This window comes from Vigna unguiculata, chromosome 3, assembly GCF_037176805.1.
Source record: "Vigna unguiculata cultivar grain cowpea cultivar isolate G323 ecotype 2 chromosome 3, ASM3717680v1, whole genome shotgun sequence".
Classification (NCBI taxonomy): Eukaryota; Viridiplantae; Streptophyta; class Magnoliopsida; order Fabales; family Fabaceae; genus Vigna; species Vigna unguiculata.
The window spans coordinates 26,106,490-26,129,760 of record NC_140794.1 but is presented as its reverse complement, the minus strand read 5'-3'; the positions used below and the strand labels follow the sequence as shown (position 1 = coordinate 26,129,760).

The 23,271-nt window shown below is 30.5% G+C and overlaps 1 protein-coding gene and 1 pseudogene across 1 annotated transcript; both read left to right on the top strand.

Annotated features, from left to right (window-relative positions):
• The first annotated feature begins 5,886 nt into the window (after positions 1–5,886).
• Positions 5,887–6,672, top strand: LOC146887641 (secreted RxLR effector protein 161 pseudogene; annotated as a pseudogene).
• Positions 6,673–11,942: 5,270 nt separating this feature from the next.
• On the top strand, positions 11,943–15,759 carry LOC114175671 (transcription factor bHLH95-like). The gene is made up of 3 exons (XM_028060452.2): positions 11,943–12,275; positions 13,567–13,929; positions 15,457–15,759. The coding sequence occupies exons 1-3, from the start codon at positions 12,006–12,008 to the stop codon at positions 15,535–15,537; spliced, it is 714 nt and encodes a 237-aa protein (XP_027916253.1). The 5' UTR covers positions 11,943–12,005; the 3' UTR covers positions 15,538–15,759.
• The last annotated feature ends 7,512 nt before the right edge of the window (positions 15,760–23,271 follow it).

The window sequence follows — 23,271 nt, the reverse complement described above, 5'->3', positions numbered from 1 at the left end:
TCGTGAATCCAAAGTAGAATTGTCTATATTGTAGGTTATGAAATTATTAGTTTATTTTTGTTTTAATTACTAACGATCTTGCCTAGTTAAAGGAAGCGTTGGAACAAAAAATTGTATAAAATGTCATATCAAAGCTATATGTTAACAAAAATATATATTAAATGTGTATATTCGCCTATATTGATAATTTATTAACGTAGTTGAGTCTTACTATTCCTCTTTACATAACAAAAGGATTTAACTTATTCCAAAACATATTTTTCAAAAAAGGTTTTTCGTGTATTTGATGAAATTGTATATTTGAAAATATAAATAAGCAAAATATTATGAAACCTTTTAGCAAAACAAAAATAATTGGATTTGAAAGACGACGAGGATGGTGTGTTTCTTTGATGAAATTAAACCCCAACAAATTTCTCAATTTTTAAAAGTTTTAAAATATTAATTTCTGAATAAATCAAAAATATAAATTATCATAATCAAGATGCTACAAAGCCTATGAAATTTTGGAAAAAGTATTTTGATTTAGTTTCAATTTAATTATTACTAACATGATGACTACCTATTATAAGAGACATATAGTAAACACAACGCTAACCTAAGGCCAAAATGGTAATACACTTGTTTTAAGTCCTTAAAAAAATATTTTTAGTATTACTATCTTCTATTAAATTATTTATAAAATTATGTTTGAGAATAAAATTTAATTAAAATATTATGTTACGGTTAATTTCTATTGGTATTGAAAATGATATTAGATAAAAATTAATTAAAATAGTGTTATGGTTAATTTTTATTGGTAAAAAAATGATAATGAGTTAATAACTTTTTTTAATAAATCATAACTTTAGTTAGGAAAAAAAATATTGGTTAATTATCTATATTTTTTATAATCATGACTTCTTATTTGCGAATTTTAGGGTTTAATTTCTTGCTTTTTCTATTGCTTGGCTCTTTGTTTTTTGATTGAACATTGTTTCAATAGTTTTAGAATTAACCGACTCATTTGAAATATTATGATGGTATTTAATAAATAAAATTTAAAGACTTATTGATTATTATTATGGGAAGTGATAATAAAATGAAATAAACTAAAGATAAAATAAAAACCAACTTGATGGACGTTGATTTATAAAGGGGATTGGTGTTCTGTCTCTGGCCATAAAGTTCTTTTCATAGTAACCCATCAAGAATGTGTGAGAAGAGAAAGAAAGGCAAAGAGGTAGATTGGGAAACGGTGGTTGAAGAGCACACAAAAATTATAAATTGAAGAACGCATATTCACACAGGTTAGTGCTCTATTATGTTTTATCGTGTGAGAATCATAAATCTTAATGATCCTTAATTAGTTTTACATGTGATATCAGAACCAAGTTTTATAGGATTTATGATTCTCCAATTTTATGACAATGTTTCCCAAATTTTAGTGAACCCTAATTATAGAATTTAGGGATTTTAATGTTTTTCTCCCGCGTTTATGTAAAAGAGAACCGTTTCTCTTTTGATTTTAAATCGCGTGTTAAAATCGTCATCAGTGGCATGAAACTAGTTTTTGGTGAAAACTATCATGCGTGGTTTAATTTGAAATTGGAAAGTTTTTTGTTCGTTTTAAGTGATTCAATTGCAAATTGAAAGGCATCAACAATTTTATGTTTATTGAATTGTATCAAGTTTTTATTATAAGTGTACAAATGTTTAATGCGAAAGAGCATGATGCCATGATGCCATGATGCCTCCCGTACGAATAGGATTAACTGGAATTGTGTGTGTGGTTTAACTACAAATAGATTGAACGTGCCATTATTGAATACGTGCCACTAATTGGAATCATGTTTTTCGCTACTGTTACGTGTGTACGTATGAAAGTTGTTTATTTTAATTTGGAATCAAGTAATGAATGGCATATTGTGAAAGTATGAAAATCGTTACTGTGAATGTGCCAATTCCAATTCCTTTTCTCCTTACGCTATTTTATTTTTTTATTTATTAAGATTAAAGTGTAATGTTTTTATTAGTTTATGTTGCCAATAAAATTAATATTAATTATTTTATTTATATAAATAATTAATAATTTTATTTTAATTTGCAATAATATGTATGTTTGTTATTGTTAAATTAAAATTAAGATTAATGAGGATGCTATATACAGTTTATAGCAATTAAATGTGTAATTATTTATTTGAAATCAAGTATGATAAATTTTGTTAGTCACCTTTAAAGTGGCCAAAATTTTTAAGTTTTTGTGATTTCAAATTATTAATGTTTTTATTTCAATTACCCTTAGTATGGATGCTAATTTATGAATAGTTAAATTTATGAGTTAATTGAAATTCATTAATTATAAGGCATTTCAGGATCGCCCAAAAGTTGATTTGTTCTTATAATTAATGAGCATGATTGTAGATAATTTTGTATGTGTCACTAGTTTTATTTATATACCCAAAGGTAGTAAGTGATTCTAGTTGATGCATATTTTAATTATCAATTATGTTATAATGATTAGAATCATTATGTTTATGTATTATTGGATCTCCCAAAGGAGAACATTAGTATGCATAGAATGATTGTTTATGTCTGAATCTGTTTTTACGTTTAGTTTTATGACTCAAAGCATTAATGTTAGGCATGTGTTAATTGCAGTCTTTGTTACGGTATCTTTACACTCGCATGCTTCGTCTGTTCCAGTCTTTAATAGGTTGAATTTCCCTGGCTGGAGTGAGCAAGTCCAATTTCACTTAGGTGTGTTGGATCTTGATCTAGCTTTTCAAGTTGAAAAGCCGACTACTATCACAGATGCCAGTAGTAGTGAAGAGAAAGCTCATTACAAAGCTTGGGAAAGGTCAAACAGACTTAGCTTAATGTTTATGAGAATGAGTATAGCAAGTAATATAAAGTTAACTCTTCCCAAAACCGATAAAGCAAAAGAATTTATGAAATTTGTGGAAGAGCGCTCCCAAACTGCTGATAAATCTCTCCTGAGACACTGATGAGTACGTTGACGAATATGAAGTTTGACGGTTCACGTACTATGTATGAGCATGTAATCGAGATGACAAATATCGCAGCAAGACTTAAGTCTCTAGGAATGACAGTGGATGAAGGTTTTCTCGTGCAGTTCATTTTAAACTCATTACCATCTGAGTATGGTTAATTCCAGATGAACTATAACACCATGAAAGACAAGTGGAATGTGCATGAATTGCACAATATGCTAGTTCAGGAGGAGACCCGATTGAAGAACTTAGGAAGCCACTCTATTCAGTATGTGAAGAATCAAGGAGCTGTATGAAAGAAAGTTACTAAGAAACATGGAAAGGGTAAAGAACCACTAAAGATTGTCGATTTCTCAACCAAAATCCAGAAGAAAAATGACAAATGTCATTTTTGCGAGAAGTTTGGACATTTCCAGAAGGACTGCATAAAGCGCAGAGCTTGGTTCGAAAAGAAAGATGAGCATAGTGCTTACGTATGTTTTGAATCAAACTTAACTAAAGTTCCCCATAATATGTGGTGGATTGATTCTGGATGTACGACTCATGTTTCTAATGTGATGCAGGGATTTCTTACAACCTGAACCATAAACCCAAATGAGAAGTTTGTCTTCATGGGCAATAAAGAGAAAGTTCTAATAGAAGCGGTCGAGACTTGTCGTCTAATCCTCGACATTTGATATCACTTAGACCTTATGGATACTTTTTATGTACCTAGTATCACTGGGAATTTAATTACTTTGTCTAAACTTGATGTTGCTGGATACTCTTTTAAGTTTGGGAATGGTTATTTCAATTTTTTTAAGCGTACTTTTATGATTGGATCTGGTACACTTTATGATGGTTTATATAAATTGAATTTGGATAATTTATATGCTGAAACTCTTTTGACTTTGCATCATAATGTTGGCACTAAACGTAGTTTAGGGGATGAACGATCTGCTTACTTGTGGCATAAACGTTTGGGACATATTTCCAAAGAAAAAAAATTGCAAAGATTAGTAAAGAATGAAATCCTTCCAGATTTAGATTTTACTGATCTGAATGTGTGTGTGTGTGAGTATTAAAGACAAACAAATAAAACACACAAAGAAAGGAGCCACGAGAAGCACTTAGCTTCTTGAAATCATAACACCGATATATGTGGTTCGTTTGATGTAAATTCTTTCAATAAAGAGAAGTACTTCATCACCTTTATTGATGATTTTTCGCGTTATGGACATGTCTATCTACTGCATGAGAAATCTCAATCAGTGAATGCCTTGAAAGTTTATATAAATGAAGTAGAAAGACAATTAGACAAAAAGGTGAAAATCATAAGGTCTGATAGAGGTGGTGAGTATTATGGAAGATATGATGAAAGTGGACAACACCCTGATCTGTTCGCTAAGTTCCTTGAGAAACGTGGTATTTGTGCTCAATACGCAATGTCAGGCAAACCACAACAAAATTGTGTATCAGAAAGGCGTAATCGAACCTTACTGGATATAGTTAGGAGTATGTTAAGTATTCATGTTTAATTGTATCATTGATGATGTATGCTTTAAAGACTGTCATGTATTTGTTGAACAGGGTTCCTAGTAAAGTTGTTCAAAAGACTCCTTTTGAGTTGTGGACGAGTAGGAAACCCAGTTTGAGACACCTACATGTTTGGGGTTGTCAGGCAAAAGTAAGAATATTCAATCCGCAAGAAAAGAAACTGGATGAAAGAACAATCAGTGGATATTTCATTGGTTATCCAGAAAAATCAAAAGGGTATATGTTTTATTGTCCTACCCATAGCACAAGAATTGTAGAAACTGGAAATGATCGGTTCATTGAGAACAGTGAAACCAGTGGGAGTGAAGCTTCACGAAATGTGGAGATTAAGGAAGTTATAGTACAAGTTTCTTCTTTATCAAGAGTTGTTGTTCCACATGTTGTAGAAACTCACAACAATCAAGAAGAACAACAAATTAATGATCCCGAGGTTATTAATGAACCAATAGTAGAACGACTACAAGAAATAGTATTAAGAAGATTTCACAAAGATAGAAAGTCTACTATTTCGAATGACTATGTGGTTTATCTACAAGAGTTAGAAAATGACTTAAGTATTGATAATGATCCAATTTCTTTTTCAGAAGCCATTAATGGTGATAATTCTGATAAGTGGTTAGATGCCATGAAAGATGAGCTTCAATCAATGACACATAATGACGTATGGGACCTTGTAGAATTGCCAGAAGGATGCAAGAGAGTTGGGTGTAAATGGGTCTTTAAGACTAAGCGTGACTCTCAAGGCAATATTGAACGTTACAAGGCCCAACTTGTTGCCAAAGGTTTTACTCAGAAAGATGGCATTAACTATAAGGAAACATTTTTGCTTGTTTCTAAGAAAGATTCTTTTAGAATTATCATGGCATTAGTAGCTCATTATGATCTTGAGTTGCATCAAACAGATGTTAAAAATGCTTTTCTGAATGGGGATTTAGAAGAGGATGTCTATATGGACCAACCAGTGGGGTTCGCTAAAGAATGAAAGGAACACATGGTGTGTAAACTTAAGAGATCAATATATGCACTTAAGCAAGCTTCTCGGCAATGATATCTTATGTTCAATGATACTACTGTGTCCTTTGGATTTAAGGAAAACACTGTTGATCGGTGTATATATCTGAATGTTAGTGGGAGTAAGTTTATATTTTTGATTCTGTATGTTGATGATATCTTACTTGCGACTAATGATCTTGGTCTATTAAGTGAGACTAAGAGGTTTCTCTCTAATAACTTTGAAATGAAAGATATGGGTGAGGCATACTATCTGATAGGAATAGAAATATTTCGTGACAGATCACAAGGACTATTAGGTTTGTCTCAGAATGCATATATTAATAAAGTTTTAGAGAGATTCAGAATGGATTAATGTTCAACATCTCCTGTTCCAATACAGAAAGGAGACAAGTTTAGTCTCATGCAATGTCCAAAGAATGATTTGGAACGGAAACAGATGAAAAATATCCCTTATGCATCTATTGTTGGGAGTTTGATGTATGCTCAAACCTGTACGAGGCTGGATATTAGCTTTGCATTTGGTATGCTTGGTAGATACCAAAGTAATCCAGGATTGGAGCATTAGAAAGCTGCAAAGAAAGTTTTAAGATACCTACAAGGAACAAAGAATCACATGCTTACTTATAGAAAATCTTATCACCTTGAGGTGATAGGTTATACAAATTCAGACTTTGTCGGCTGTGTGGATACAAGAAAGTCTACATTTGGTTATGTGTATCTTTTAGCTAGAGGAGTGATTTCATGGAAAAGTGCGAAGCAGTCTGTCATTGCTGCATCCACCATGGAAGCTGAATTTGTGGCATGCTTTGAGGCCACAATTCAGGCTAATTGGTTGCGGAACTTTATTTCAGGACTTAGAGTAGTCGAAAGTATTTCCAAGCCGCTGAAAATTTATTGTGATAATTCCGCAGCAGCCTTCTTTTCTAAAAACGACAAGTATTCCAAAGGTACTAAGCATATGGGGCTGAAATACTTTGTCGTTAAAGAAGAAGTTCAGAAACGTAGAATGTCAATAGAACATATTAGCACAAATCTTATGATTGTTGACCCTTTAACAAAAGGGTTACCGCCCAAATTGTATGATAGTGATGTAAAGAACATGGGCATTATGTCTACTAGTGAATGTTAAATGTTGATTGTTAATGTTATTAATGTTTATGTGACACTCTGAGCTCCCTAATGTATAAGTTTCTGAAATCTGTGTTTTCTTCTTTATGTTTATGCATGCAAATTATGATGAAGAAAACAAATTATGTTATGTTATTGCTTTGTAAAAATTACATTATGTTTGAACCCATTATGGACTTCTCGTTTTAAGGTCATATTAAAAAGAAATGGATTATATAATAGTACATGGAAGGGATCATGTCGGTCGAATGATGTGTGACCGCCATGACACTTATTATTTTTATATCTTTAATTATGAATAATGATGGAACCAATTTATACAAGGTCTTTTAATGTGTATTATGTTTATGTATTAAATCATATAATGTTATGACATTATATGAGTCAAGTGAGAGAATGTTAGAATTAATTGACGAATTAATTCTATTAGTGACTCATTTGAAATATTATGATGGCCCAATTGTAATTTAATAAATAAAATTTAAAGACTTATTGGTTATTATTATGGGAAGTGATAATAAAATAAAATAAACTAAAGATAAAATAAAAATCAACTTGATGGATGTTGGTTTATAAAGGGGTTGGGGTTTTGTCTCTGACCATAAGGTTCTTTTCACAGTAACCCATCAAGAACGTGTGAGAAGGGAAAGAAAGGCAAAGAGATAGTTTGGAAAACGGTAGTTGAAGAGCACACAAACATTATAAATTGAAGAACGCATATTCACAGAATCTCTCATAGATCAAGGTTAGTGCTCTATTATGTTTTATTGTGTCAGAATCATAAATCTTAACTATCTTTAATTAATTTTACAAATAGTTCGATTTAAGACATTAGTCATATAAGATAAAATGTTAAAAGTAAAAAATTAAAACTTGATATATTGTTATTCATTTAATTTACCTGTTTGAATTCTAAATCGACCTTGGTTACATATTTCTTTATCAAATGATAATTGTCTTTTTTATTAAAAAAGTGTTAATTTAATATCTTAAATATATAATATCTTGATAATTTTTAATTGCATAAACAAATTTTATATATATTATTAAGCTTCTATCCAAATCTCTCTGTAATCGATCTTCAAAATATATTTTTTAATTATTTTATTAATGATTAATAATTAATAAATAAAAAGATATCATTATTACGTTTGTTTTAGATTTTTTAAATTCTTGAGTCATTCTTGACTCACAAGATAAGAGTATAATTTAATCATTTGTATATCTATGAATAAAGTTATTAATGAAAGTTAACAAAAGAAAAACTATTTTTTATAACATAGTGCAGTTTTAGTAACTATTTTGTAATTTTGTCTTTTAAGTCGCTTTGCTGAAATTTATGAAAACAGTTACATTGTGATTTGTAACTGAAAATAAATTAAATTAAACTACATACACAATCAATTATATTGTCAAAATAACAAATATTTTGAAGTATTTTTTGTATACATAATTAATTATGAGTCACAATAACGTAATGCATAATAAATTATGAGTTTATATTATAATAATAATAATAATAATAAATAATTAAAAAATGATATTAAAAATAATAAATAAAGTCTCTAATAAAAAATAAATTTATTTTATTTTTTATTATTTTATATTTTTTAATTTATTAAAGAATCACACTTTTCACTTTATAGTTTTTCTTTTTATTTTTTTCTCTCACTTTCTTTTGTACCATTGAAACTTTAATTTTGTGTTTTTAAATTAAACAATATTTTTTTTACATTAACATAATCTTGTGTTTGGACGAAGGATTTCAACAATTTTAAAAAATTAAAATACATAAAATTCAAATTATTTATAATTGAATTTTCTTCATTTCTTAAATAATTTGTTTGGATGGAGTAAATGAAATATCTCATATTTCAAATTTTTTATTTGGATAAAGCAATTGAATTTCTATTTTAAGGGAAACTCAACATTATCATTGAATCCAAGTTAAGCTAGCTCGACTATAGAAGATTCAACTTGGGACGATAGACCCGACCTTTAGTCTGGTTAACTCGTCTCAACCTTCACTCTAGGCTGACTTGACCTTTAGCACAAGCTAACTCGACTCAAACTTCAATATAAGCCCACTCAGGTCAACCTTCGCCCTAGGCCGACTCAAGTTGACCATTGGCCCGGGCCAACTCAAGTCCACCTCTGACCTAGGCCAACTCTATTCAACATGTGGCCCTTATTGACTCGGCTCAACCTTCGAACCACGTGATTTGGCTTAGTCTTCAGCCCGGGACGACTTAGCTTGACCAATGGCCCGAACTGACTCAGCTCAACCTTCGTGTTGGGCCCGATTGACTTGACTTTCATCCTAGGCTGACTCAGTTTTGCCTTCGGCCCTTCGATTGGGCTGACTCGACTTGAACTACCTCCCAGGCTAGCTTGGCTCGACTAATGGACCAATGGCTCATGCTGACTTGGCCTGATCTTCCATCTTGAACAACTCGGTTCGACCTTCGTCCCAGGACAACTTGGCTCAACTTTGTCCTGCCCTTGCTCGGCTCTACCATTGATATGGATCGACTCGACTCGACCTTCGGTCCGAATTGACTTGGGTTAACCTTTAATCCGAGTCGAATGGGGCTGACTCGTGAAATTTCACAACTTGTGAAATTAAAATTTTCTTCTTTTTTGAGTGAATTTCCAATTCTATCATTTTTATTATTTAGGTTAAATAATGTCTTTGGTCCCCATTTTCGTAACAAAATATAGATTTGGTCCCTCTATTCTTTTTTATCTCAATTTGGTCCCTATTTTGGAAAATTTGATGCAATCAAGTCCTTTTTGTTAGTGGTGCAATAACAACGTTAAATAGGTGCAGCGTGTCAGTCCCTGGATTTTTAATATATTTTTTAAAATTTTTAAAAAAATTAAAAATTTTATTAAAAAAACTAAAAATTTGCCATGTGTGTCAAGCTAACGTCATGCCACATGTCACTATTATGTTAGTTGTCGTTTCCTCATTCTCAATTTGGTCCTTGTATTTTTATTTTTATCTCAATTTAGTCCCAATGTTTATAAAAATTGTGCAATTTCGTCGCTCACCAAGTTGAAATTTTTTTTTTATATAAATGTTATACAAATATTTTTATTAAATTTGATATTTTTATTCAAATTGATATTTTATAATATATTTTTAACAAAAATAAGTTTATTTAAATTTGTGTTTCACATTCAAATTTACTTGAAATTGTTTTCAAATTTTAAATTTATTTGTTTTGGATTTTTACATAAAGTTGTTAAAATTATTTTTAAAATTTATATAATTGTTATTTTTACACTAACTCAAACATTTGTATAGAAATTATTGAACTTTACTATTTAAAAACACACAATTATTTGAAATATATATTCAAATAAAAAAATAATATTAAAGTATGATGTAATAAAATATCAATATAATTTATGATTTGTTTTCTATTAGCATTATTTTCTGTTAACAACTTTAAAACAATTTTAAATAAAATTCATTGTAAAATATAAATTTAAATAAATTTAATCTTGTTACAAATTTTTACTTGAAATATCAATTTTGATAGAAATATTTGTGCATATTTATATAAAAATTAAATTTGGTTTCAATTTAGAGAGAGACAAAATTGTTCAATTTTTTACAAAAATTGATACTAAGTTGAAACAAAAATAAAAATACAAGGACCAAGTTGAGAATGAGGAAGTGACACCTGGCATGATAGTGACACATGTCATTGTCACTGCCACATCACATTGTTACTGTCATCAGTTTGACACGTGGCAAATTTTTTCATTTTTTAAAAAAAAATAAAAAAATAAAAAAATTCAAAAAATCAGGAACTGACATGTGACACCCCTTCTAATGTTGTTACTGCACCACTAACAGAAAGGACTTGATTGCATCAAATTTCCCAAAATAGAGACCAAATTGAGATGAAAAAAATAGAATGACTAAATCAATATTTTGTTACGGAAATGGAGACCAAAGACATAATTTAACCTATTATTTACCCTTCTTAAAGTTCTTCAATTTCAAATTCCTTTTAATTTCGTGTCCAAATAAATCATTTTATTTCAAAGAATTTCAAATTCTCCAAATAAATAAATTACTCTCTTAAATTGTTTTGTCCAAGCACAAAATCTATTTTTCTTCTATAGTTTTTATGATTATGTAGTTTTTGTTCCTATACAAATTTAATTGTACATTTAAAGTTTTCCAAAATTAAATAATTTGTTGTCTACTATATTAGTACGTGATTCAATTACTATCATAAATTTATGGCGGTAGCAATATCACTTACTTATTTATATATAAGATATTCATGAAAACTATTATAATAATAATGATTAACATGTAATTTCATGACTAGATACTTTTATTTTAAAAATTAAATAATATATTAATAACTATCTTTTTTTTTCAGAACTAAAAGATCCAATTAAATTTTTATTGGAATCAAAATTATTCATTGTAAGACTACAAAAAGTAAAGGTGAATTTTAAGTATATTTATTAACCTTATTCTTTGCAGGAAAAAAAAAAGTGATATTTTAAAGTAATTTTTGTGTGTTTATAATGCATAACGTGAAAATATTAAATACCTCCAAATAAATATAGATTGTAATAAAAAAAGGAGTACAAAAATATTTTTATTTTTTATCATATAATTGTATGCACAATAAAGAAAAGCTCTTGTTGAAAAACGGTAATGGCTTAATATGATGCTGATAAAGAAAAAACTTAATATGAAGAAGAAAACAGAAAGATAAAGAAAATAAATAAATTTATATTCCAATATAAGAATTTTGATAAAAATAATAGTTAACATCATAAATGTTAAAGGTTTCAAATTTATCAGCGGGTAGGATTTAAACAAAAGAAGAAAATATTGAAAAAAAATCACAATTACATGAAAATTACTTTTTTATTGCTACTCCTCTATCTTAATAATGTCACCAAAATATTTTAAGTTTCAAAATGATGAGAAATGTCATAAAATGTATTAAATATATTCATAGTATTAAAAAAACTATATTTTTGAAGAATGAAATAAATGAAGCGAAAGCTAAGAAGCAAGTGGGTCAGTATGTGGTGGGATATGAGGATAGATTGAGGTACACAACATTAAACTATATATTAAATGTTTTTATTATAATTCAACGTAACGCCATGTTCTTACGAATGTATTTTGGTTTTTTCTTAGTAATTTTGACATTTATATTTTGTCTTTGTACCTTCCTAAACTTCGTCACCTGAGTTTGAACCATTCTTCCTAACATCAAACTCAACTTTCTTAGCCTCTCATTTCTTTCTCTCCACACTTTCTAGTCACAAAATCAGCTTTTACTTCTTATGGATTTCTTATTGGAAAATCATACAGACACTTCTTCTAGTTCTAATCGTTCCAGTGAAATTAAAACAAACCAAAACCTTGTTGTGAATACGATGTCAAATGAAGATGTTGTTGATGAAAATGAGAAGAAAATTATTACTAGTGGTGAAGAGTCCTACGATCCGGGAACTAATACTGAACTGCATCTATCCATCGAAAGAGGCCGAAGAAAGAAAATGAAAGAAATGTTCGACGATCTTAGTGCTTTACTTCCCCAACTTCCTTCAAAGGTATGCATTTCATATTCAAGGTTTTTAAGGATATTTAATAATATTAATATTTATCAACACACACAAAAAAAAATACTGAAAAAAGTGAAAGAAAAATCCCTTTCTTGCAAAAAGAAAAAAAAATCTCATATTACATTCTTAGATGATCATTGATCGAGCCAAAACACTTGAGATACTTTAAAAGCTAAAATATTTAATATATGTAGATTATTTCATAGTATAAGAATATATTTACAACTTCTCCTAAATTTTCGTAATGGGATCTTGTAAGCCTGAACATATAATTAAGATGATGGGCCTAACCTTCAAATTATTTAGTGTGTTATTGTTCCCTATTATAAATGAGATTATATGATGTTCTTGTATTCATTATAATACAAACATTCTATTGACAAAGTAAAAATATCTTAATTAATACCAATAATATAAGATGGTTGAGTCATACTCTCTTCTTTTATTGATTTCTAGGAATAATTTTTTAAAGGAGTTTAAAGGAATATTACCAAAGTAGGATGACGGTTAAATTATGACCATAAGAAATAATTTGAACAAATCTAAAAAATATTAACGCATTTGAATTTTCTCTGCAAAAGCCGCTGAACAAAGGTTACGCACAAATACAGATTATTTTAATGATATTGATATCATAGTATTTCTTAACATCTCACTCATTAATCATTTGTGCTTTATGTAGTTTTTGTTTTTTTTTTTTTTTTATGTAGTGTGATTGTAAACTTTGTTTCAATTGTGTGTTGCTCATTCTCCATCCAGAACATTGGTACAAGTCTATTTACAAATAGTATGATAAGAAATGGATCAATTTAATTGAATATAAGATATATATCATACATTCTTCTAGCTGTTATATACTGTTTTGTATTAATTCATGTTTGCAAACAACTTCATTCCAGATTGATCTTATTATTTCAACTTTTTCCGAAAATAAATTTATATTATTGTTGTTATTGTTACTGTTAATTTAATGAAATGGGTAATTATTATAATAAAACAAGAAAGAGAGGGAAATTTGACATTAATGAAAAGGGAAAGAATTTAAACATATGGCGGTAGGAATTTGGTATTTGTACTTAAAAGCACCGCCATCATTACTTATTATTAGTATTAATTATTAACATACCTAATTAATGATCAAAGTCAACACTTTTTTTTGGGATAATATTAAAAGAAAGGAGTCATTATTGTGACAAGAACTGTGTAGCACATGAGGACAAGTGAGAACGTTAAGGTTAAAATGCTATTCTGAGATGGTTTCACATATGCTACTTGTTAGGCTGATAAAGCAACCATAGTGAACGAAGCAGTGAACTACATAAAAGTTCTGCAGGAAACCCTAGAAAAGCTAGAGAGAAAGAAAGAAGAAAGGGCAGAAGATGGTCTGAAACAAATAATGGGAAAGAGTTGTTGTGCAGTTTCAGTGTCTGAGAAGCAGAAAGTAGGTTTTGATAAAACTTGGGCAGCTTCAAACATGGTTCTGAACATTCGTGGAAATGAAGCTCAATTCTCGATTTGCTCGGTTCATAAGCCAGGACTCATGACCAACATTGTTTCTGTGCTGGAAAAGCACAACATAGAACTCATTTCTGCTACCATTTCGACCAATGGAAATGGAGGAACATGCATGATTCAAGTCCATGTAAGTTTCAAACTTCATTCCCATCTCACACCATACGTGTGTATCTTTCTTATTCATAATTTCTCAATGCATGTTTAAAGACTATGTTAAATGCCTTTTCTTAACTTTAAAGTAAGAGTTTTTAAAATACATAATTTTTTATTTTAAAACATCATTTATTTTAACTACCAGTTTTATAATTTTTTTTAATAAGTAAATTTTATTTGTTTCTTAAATAAGTGTTTTTTAAATTATTTATTTCATAAACACTTATTTTAAATTTAAATAAATTAACTAAGATTGACTTTTTAAATAAACCTGAAAATAAACAGATTAAACAAATACAAACATATTCTTCCTATTTTATCAAATTTTTTTCTTCTTTTAAATAGAGTACACAGGACTAACCAAAATTTATATTTTCTATTAATTAAAAATTACAGTTAGTATGAATATTAAGATAATTATTTTAAGTATAAACAAACTTATTTGATGTGGTATGTTAGATTAAATTGACCAAATTTGAACAACAGTGAGTATATATATAAATGAAATATGAAATTCTTTGTTTATAAAAACACCAAGAAAGTAAATCTTAAAATTGTCACTAAAAAGTTAACGCTTAAACTATAGTAGAATTTTTTTTTATTACTTTAAAAATTTAATATTACATTAATTTTTTATTCATTATGCTTTTTATGTCTTATATAATTTAAATATATATTTATTATGTTAGATGAAAAAAAAAATCACAATTGTTTCACTAAAATTAAAAAATGTTACTAAAGTCGAAATTGAAGTGTATATTTTTTATTTCTTTATTGTCTAAATGTTTCTCTTCCTCATATGGCATCAATATATTTTCTTCTTCCTCTCCTATATATAAATATTTTTCTAGCCGGCTAAAGAATCAATAAGATAGTAAATGAATAATGGATGAATTGCATATACATTAACATTGCCACTATTATATTACATTTAGTAGACTTTAATATGTATTGACCTTGAAGGTGAATTATATTATTCTTAATATCTTCAATTAGTTTTTTTTATAATGTCATTAACCATTTACGTGCTAACTAATAAGTAATAGAGATGTTATTACCAGGTGATCTTTGGTGACCAGGATATTCTTGAATTTGTGTTTGTGTTCATGACATTGTCCATTTATCTATCATCCACTTCTTTACACTTATTTAACTTCGTTGAAACTACTATATAATTCTAGAAACTTCTACTTTCTAGAAACAAATAAAAAGTTACAATTTATTATGTCTCCTATTTTCCTTTTCAAGTTCTCTAAACTTTCTTCTTGTAAGCCTCTCTTATGCTTCTTCTTTGTTTCTTCTTATCATTCCTTTGTGTTGCTCACATCATGAGGCTCTCGATGCTAACAACTTTTTATTAAATATTTGAAAGAGTTTTTACTAATTTATTAATAAATTATTTTTAATTTATGAAAAAACGTGTTTCTTTTCTAAAGATTTTTTCGCAAGATATATATTCTTAGTTAAATTTATTAAACTTAGTGAATTGCTTATGCCACAGGGAAAACAAGCTTCGGCTGCAAATTCAATGGAGGAAACTTACAGGAAAGCTGCTGAAGAAATTATGCCATGGATCTCTTAAAATTTTGGATGATAAAAACTTATACTATCACATCATCTTACAAAACTTTGATGCCTAAACTGGGATGGTTGGTTTTCTTTTGGTGCAGGGTGTGGTTTAAGCATGTGCAAACTCAACCTTTGTTAAGTATTATTAACTTTTTAAAATATGCGTGCCTTGCTAACAATCTTTATCACGAGTCTGTAGCCTTTTATGAATGGGATACCATAAGAATCCATTCAACCATTGTATTATGAATTTAATTTGTTTATTCTTGAACACTAAATTTTAGTTGCTTGAAAATACTGATATTTTGGTTATTGTAATTTATTTAATTTAAAGTGAGATGTTATTGTTATTTTTTCGGCCAACCCATCAGCATGGTATGAGATGACATTGGATCCGCTGGTAATATTAAACATAAGTTATCTAAAGTAATAAAGGATTAAGGTAATTAATCACAAAAACTAAGATGGGATACGTTTATGAATTCTAGGCCCAGAAAGGATAATGATTCATATAAATATTATAAATAATCATTATTCACGGATTACGTTAGTCACTTTAATTATTATAGACTTAATTTCACTTAGTTCTCTGATTTGTTTGAAAAATTTATTTAGACCCGTAATTTTTATTTAATGCAATTAAGTCTTCTAATTTTTAAAAATAATCCTATCTATTAGGTTGGGATTAACAATGTCCATATGCACGTGACCCCGATAACAATCTTACTTTTATGTATTTTTCTCTTCTAAAAATTGTTTTAGTTTAAATAAATATGTGTTTGTCTTTAATAATTAATTTTTGTTGATTGTTTAGAAAAGTAGAGTTTTCAGAAAAATGTGATAAAAAGGTTAATTTTAATAGTATTTTGTTACATTTAGTTTTTTCTTTTTAAAACTCCTCATTTTATAATAATTCAGTTTGTCATGAAGCCCTTCTTTCTTGCTATTTTAAGTTTTGAACCTTTGACTCTATATTTTTTCTTATTTACAGATCAACCATTGTCTTGGTAAACCAACATGGTTGACCCATTATGCAAAACACTTGTTTAACTTAAAATGTCTGAACCTTTGTGATGCTAAATCAAGGGAGGAAAAAGGAACATTCCATCACAAACCAAAACTTGATGTTGTAGTCTTTTGCACGAACCAAGAGCTTGATGTGCGAGTGTTCTGATTTGAGGGAGAAGAAAGGCTAATTGGCGATGGATGGAGACAATTTGAAGATCAAGATGATGAGATTGAGGCATGGCTTAATGGACGAACAAAGGAGAGGATCAAAGTTGATCAAGGGCGCAACGAAAAGGGGTTCAGGTTCGCGATTCTAGAATTGGGGGCAAGAAGAAAAGCCGTAGATTTTTTTTTTTAGTTTTTGGAAATTTTTTTAGGGGTTTTAAGTTAGGAATTAGGTTTTCGAGAGGAGGCTCTGATTGGGAGAGAGTTTAATGATGTTCTGAGAGTTAGGTTTTTTAGTGTTCTTTTGTGCGAGAGAGAGGAAGTCAATTGTAAGGAGGTTTTCTCACATTTTGACGAGCATGAAGCGGGCAAAGGTGTTGGATTTCCTCCACTATGCTAGGTAGTTTCACTTGGTCAATCATGACCACAAAGTAGACAAGACTGAGCTAAGTGAAATTCTCTTCACCATTTTAATTTCATAACTCTTCTTGATCTCTTGTAATCTTTCTGAATTTTCAATGAAATACAATGTTTTTGCTTCAATTCTAATTCAGTTAAATTTTGTTAGGATTGACGTGAAGAGAGAGAGAATGAAAAAGAGCTTTTGTATTATATTGAAAAGTGAGTTACCTATTACAAGCGGAAGCTTTATATAAGAGAAAGCAGAGAACGTAAAAAGGCAGAAAGCAAAACTAACTTGTAACTAACCTAACAGATTTAAAACTAATATATCATCTAACATGCTTCCGTAAACTAATGGGGTTGAGGAAGCGAGCACACCATGAGTTTATCACGAAACTGAGAGAAGGTTCCACCAGAAACTAGTTTTGTTAGAGCATCAGCAAGTTGAAGACGAGCAGGAACATGCCGAACAAAGATTTCACGTTTCTGGACTTTGTCTCTGATATAATGTAGATCCATTTCAAAATGCTTGGTGCGAGAATGCATGACAGGGTTGGCAGTAAGAAGCACAACACTAAGATTGTCAGAGTTAATAATTGGAATAGAAGTGTGCAGGTTTATTTCCTTGAGAAGAGACATGAGCCAACTGATTTCGGTACTGGCAGAAGCGATACTCCTATATTCTGCTTCAGTGGAGCTGCGTGATACAACGACTTGTTTCTTTGAAGACCATGATATCAAATTTGTGCCAATGAAGATGCAATAACCGATTGTTGACTTTCTATCATCAGGATTTGACCCCCAATCTGCATCTGTGAAAGCTTGTATGGAGGGGTGTGTGTTTGGAGTGAACAACAATCCATGAGTTGGAGTGCCTGCAAGGTAGCGTAGAAGACGTTTCATGGCATTCCAGTGATAGGTTTGAGGTTGGTGCATATATTGACAAAGCTTGTTGGCAGCGTATGAAATGTCGGGACGGGTAAAGGTTAGATATTGTAGTGCTCCTGCAATCTGACGATATAGGGTGGGGTCGTGAAAGGCAGTGGGTGCATCTGCGGTGATTTTTAAAGAAGAGACCATAGGAGAAGGAAGAGAATTAGCGTCTGTCATTTGAACCTTGGAGAGAATTTCTTTTATGTATTTTGTTTGTGTAAGATGTAAAGCACCACTAGAGGACCATGTAGCCTCGATTCCAAGAAAATAGTGAAGGGAGCCAAGGTCTTTAAGAGAAAACTACATGTTAAGAGCTGCAACAAGAGCAGTAATGGCATTAGTATCATTGCCTGTTATCAAGATATCATCTACGTAAATGAGAATCAAAATGATAGAGTTTGCAGTAATATTAGTAAATAAAGAAGAGTCACTAATAGTTGAACGAAAACCCATCTTGATTAACGTGGTGCTCAGCTTGTGATACTAGGTTCGAGGTGCCTGTTTTAGGCCATAAATGGCTTTGTGCAAACGACAAACAAGCTTTGGACTGGTTGAAAATTTCGGTGGCTGATCCATGTAAACGGTCTCTGTGAGCTCCCTATGCAAGAAAGCATTATTTACGTCTAATTGGCGTACTTGCCATTTCGCAGCAACAGCAACTGAAAGAACCACACGAACAGTGGTGGGTTTAACAACAGGGCTAAAAGTCTCAGAGTAGTCAATGCCAACAACTTGGTTGTATCCGCGAGCAACAAGACGTGTTTTTCGTCTCTCGAGAGTGCTATCTGAATTGTACTTGTTTTTGAATATCCATTTGCAACCTATGACATGTGCATTGGGGGGAAGCTCAACAAGAGTCCACGTCTTGTTCTTTAGAAGCGCATCATATTTTGTTTGCATGGCCTTCTTCCATTCAATATGTTTAAGAGCTTCTTTGGCTGTAATAGGAACAACATTAGTAGCAATAGCAGAGAATACTTTAGGCTTAGTGATACCTGACTTCCCTCGAGTTTGCATTGGATGTATATTAGTGGTGACAAGTTGTCATTGAATATCGGTAGGAGAGTTGGAATGTTCAGGAGATACAGATTGATCAATAGGAGAGGACATGGGATGGTCTGTTTTAGGGGAATTAAGGTTAGACTGATGAGGAGATTTTTCCGGTGAACAGGATGTGGCAGTAGCATCTTGAGGTGCAACATTGGGGATGGATGACACTATACATTTTTCTAATGTAATAACAGAAGGTAAGGGTGGTGAATTGATATTGGGTGAAGATAGAGGTGTGGGCTTGGGAACTATAGTAGGTTGAGTCTCAAACATATTTGTAGCAAGTTTATAGGGGAAAACCTGCTCATTGAAAAGAACTGAACGAGAGAAATAAATTTTTCCAGAAGGATGTATACAAATATAGCCTTTCCTATTCAGACAAAGACCCAAAAATAAACAAGCAGAAGATTTAAAGTTGAATTTATGATTGTTATATGGTTTTAATAAAGGATAACACAAACAACAAAAAATTTTAAACATATTGTGATCTAACGTATGACCAAACAACACTTGATAAGGAGAACGATTATTAAGCACTGGGGTGGGCAAATTGTTGATAACAATTGAAGCATGAATGAAAGCATAATTCCAGTATTTTAATGGGAGAGAAGCATGAGCAAGTAAGCTTAGGCCAGTTTCAGTAATATGTCTATGTTTTCGTTCAACAGAACCATTTTGTTGATGGGTATGTGGGCACGTATAGCGATGAGCAATACTAGCATTATGGAGAAACTTATCAAAACATTGAAATTCTTTAGCATTGTCGATTTGGATTGCTTTTATCTTTGTTCCTAATTGATTTTCAACAAGCAGTTTAAAACGTAAAAAGAGAGTGAAAGCCTGAGATTTTGAGTGTAAAAGATATACCCAAGTAAACCTGGAATATGCATCAAGAAAGGAGATGTAATATTGATCACCATTAATAGACCAAACATGTGAAGGACCCCAAATGTCTATAAAGACAAGTTCAAGCGGTTTAGTATAGCAAGTATTTGAAGATGGAAAAGAAAATTGATGTAACTTAGAAAGAGCACAAGAATCACAAAATACAGTTTCACTATTAGTACGTATGTTGCAGAAATTTAGAAACTGTTTTACAGTTTTGTAGGATGCATGACCAAGCCTTGCATGCCAAGTATGAAGAGTGTTGGAGCCAGCAGTGGAATGATGAATTTGAGGAGCTGGTGCAGGTTTTAGAGGTGGAAAAACGTAGATACCATCTTTAAGTTTTCCTTGAAGAAGGATCTCCTGAGTTGCCTGTCGTTTAACATTGCAAAAATTAGGGTAGAATTCAAAAAATACATTGTTATCTTTTGCAAATTGAGACACGCTTAACAAATTTTTGGTAATGGTTGGCACATGTAAAAGATTACGTAAGAGAAAAAATGATGAATTAGCATATGAAGACAAGAAGGCTGAACCAGAGTTATGTATTGGCAAACCTGTTCCATTGCCAAGAGTAATTTGTTCATTACCAGTATAAGAAGATTTTGAAGAAAAAGTGGAAGGATCATTGGTGATATGATGGGAAGCTCCGCTATTCGGATACCACAGTGGATCAATCAAGGTGCTAGTAGAAGAAGGCTGATCTGTTTGGTCACTAGGAAGAGATGACGTTTGGGAGTTATGTGCCTGAGGAGGAGGTTGATAATCTTCTTTGAATCTGTGCCAGCATTCAGGAGCATTGTGTCCTGGTTTATGACAAATATGACATTGTATCTTGGTGGAGGAATTTTCTACTTGTGAAGACCATTGTGTCCGGGTAGGGTTACGAGAGTTAAAAGATCCAATATGGCTTCAATGTGATATTCTTCACTGATGGGTGCACCTATGGCAGCAAGCGCATCTGTTACCCGCTTGACATCAAGAACGTAGACAACAACTGATCGATCACGCTTCGGAGTTTTAAGTTGACGCTTGAGCTTTTTGATCTTTGCTCGAGATTGAGTGGCATAGTAGATCTTGAGCTTCTTCCATATTTGGGCTGAAGTTGTGAGACCCACCATCTTGGTTAGGAGCGTTGGTGTCATAGATGAAAGAAGCCATGCCACAATTAAGCTATCTTGTCGACGATATTGGAGAAATCTTGGATTGATAATATTGGAGACTTGATCTTCTTGACTGAAATATTGTGGAGGTGCTGTGGAGCCTTCAAGAAACTCTGAAAGTTCAAGGCCAGTAATTGTTGCTTGAACTTGTTGTTCCCAGGTTAAGAAATTCTTTTCATCTAGTTTAAATTGGATAGGGGTAGAGAAGACATGAGGAGTGGTAGAGGAATGAGCAAGAGTGGTGGCAAGAGTGGTGGTGCGGGAGGATGATGAATTTTCAGAAGCCATGGCCCAATTTAGGCTTTGATACCATGTTTGGATTGACGTGAAGAGAGAAAGAATGAAAAAGAGCTTTTGTATTATATTGAAAAGTGAGTTACCTATTACAAGCGGAAGCTTTATATAAGAGAAAGCAGAGAACGTAAAAAGGTAGAAAGCAAAACTAACTTGTAACTAACCTAACAGATTTAAAACTAATATATCATCTAACAAATTTACGTGATATGGTTTATGATGTTTGAAGTTTAGTAGTGTGTGCTGGGATGGTGGTATAGGACTATCCTTAGATTCCAGGGATGGCAACAGGGTAGGACGGGGATAGGTTTCACTATCATACACATCCCCATTGAAAAAATTCATCCACATCCCCATACCCAAACCCAACAGGTATCAAACTTTTGTCTCATCCTTATCTCCATCGGGTAACGATTATATACTCGTATCCATACACATACTAGTTTTCTTACTATTTTAATATGAATAAATTAATTTTTATAAAAAAGAACACAACAAAGGAAACATAATATTATCAAATATTCAATATTAAGATGAGGGTTGTTTCTTCAATATCAAATGTTTAGAACGAAATTATATTATAATTGTATACATTTTAAATTAGAATACCAAATAAAATTTCATGAGAACCAAAACATCTATTAAATTGCATATATTAATGAATTCTAGTTGATAAATTTTAATTTTTTTTGAAAGAAAATATAAAAGGAAAACAAATATTCAAATTAAAATATATGTTAAATGTTTGTTTACTTCAATTTTTAAAATTTTAATAATTTTTTTTATACACTAATAAAAGTTATATTACATCACTTGATCAAAATAACACAAATAAAAAATATTAAACTAATAATAATAAAATTGTAACATAGATATTGTATCTTTTGAACTTCAATATATGTTAGATGGTGATAAAAAGAAATTCATGACAATTATATTAAAATTTTATATCATAGTAAATAAAATTTATTTATACAATTATGGTGACAAAGTTACAGTATGATAATGAGTTTAAAAAAATAATTATATAAAATATATCAAAATAGTATTTTATATTATAAACATAAAAAACAAATAAAATTATTAAAAATTTATCAAATGTGTGTCTTAGAAACAATTTGAGATACCATTGAATGAAATCGCACAAAGGAAAATAAATATATAATTAAAGGTATGATAAAATGAAAAATACTTTAGAGATCTAAGAACACTTTTCAAATATCAACATAGTTAATGATTGAGAAATAACGAAAATTGTTTTAGTGAAACAAAATAGTTCTTTAAATGAAACAAAAAATAATAATAATAGAGCAAAGATAAATTTTTTATACTACCTAGTAAATTGAAGGTTTATGCTATTGAACACTTGAGAGGGTTAAACGTTCTCATGTGAAAAGAAAATATACAATAAATAAAAATATTTAAAAAATAAAAATATTCAAATGTAAGACATAAAAAATATTTAATTGACATGCATCATTTGAACATAATTGCATAAAGTTTATTATAACATGAAAAAAGATATGAAGATCATGACTTGGAATCTATTTAAGGCTCTTGATGCTACAAGCAACTAGAAATTCAAAGGATATGAAGATCATGACTTGGAGCACATTTGAAGAATAATTCTTAGGAAATTAGTTTATGTTTTATAACTTTGGGTTTTCTTTTAGAAATTAGTTGTTTCTCTGTTTTTTGGCTTTGGGCTTTCATTTATAAATTAGTTGTTTGTGGGCTCCAGCCTTCTTATACGATTTCCAGGTTTTCATAAACTTATGTGGCTATATATAGAGATACCAAAAATTGACGTAGACATTTTTAGTCATATATTGAATTTTATTTCATTA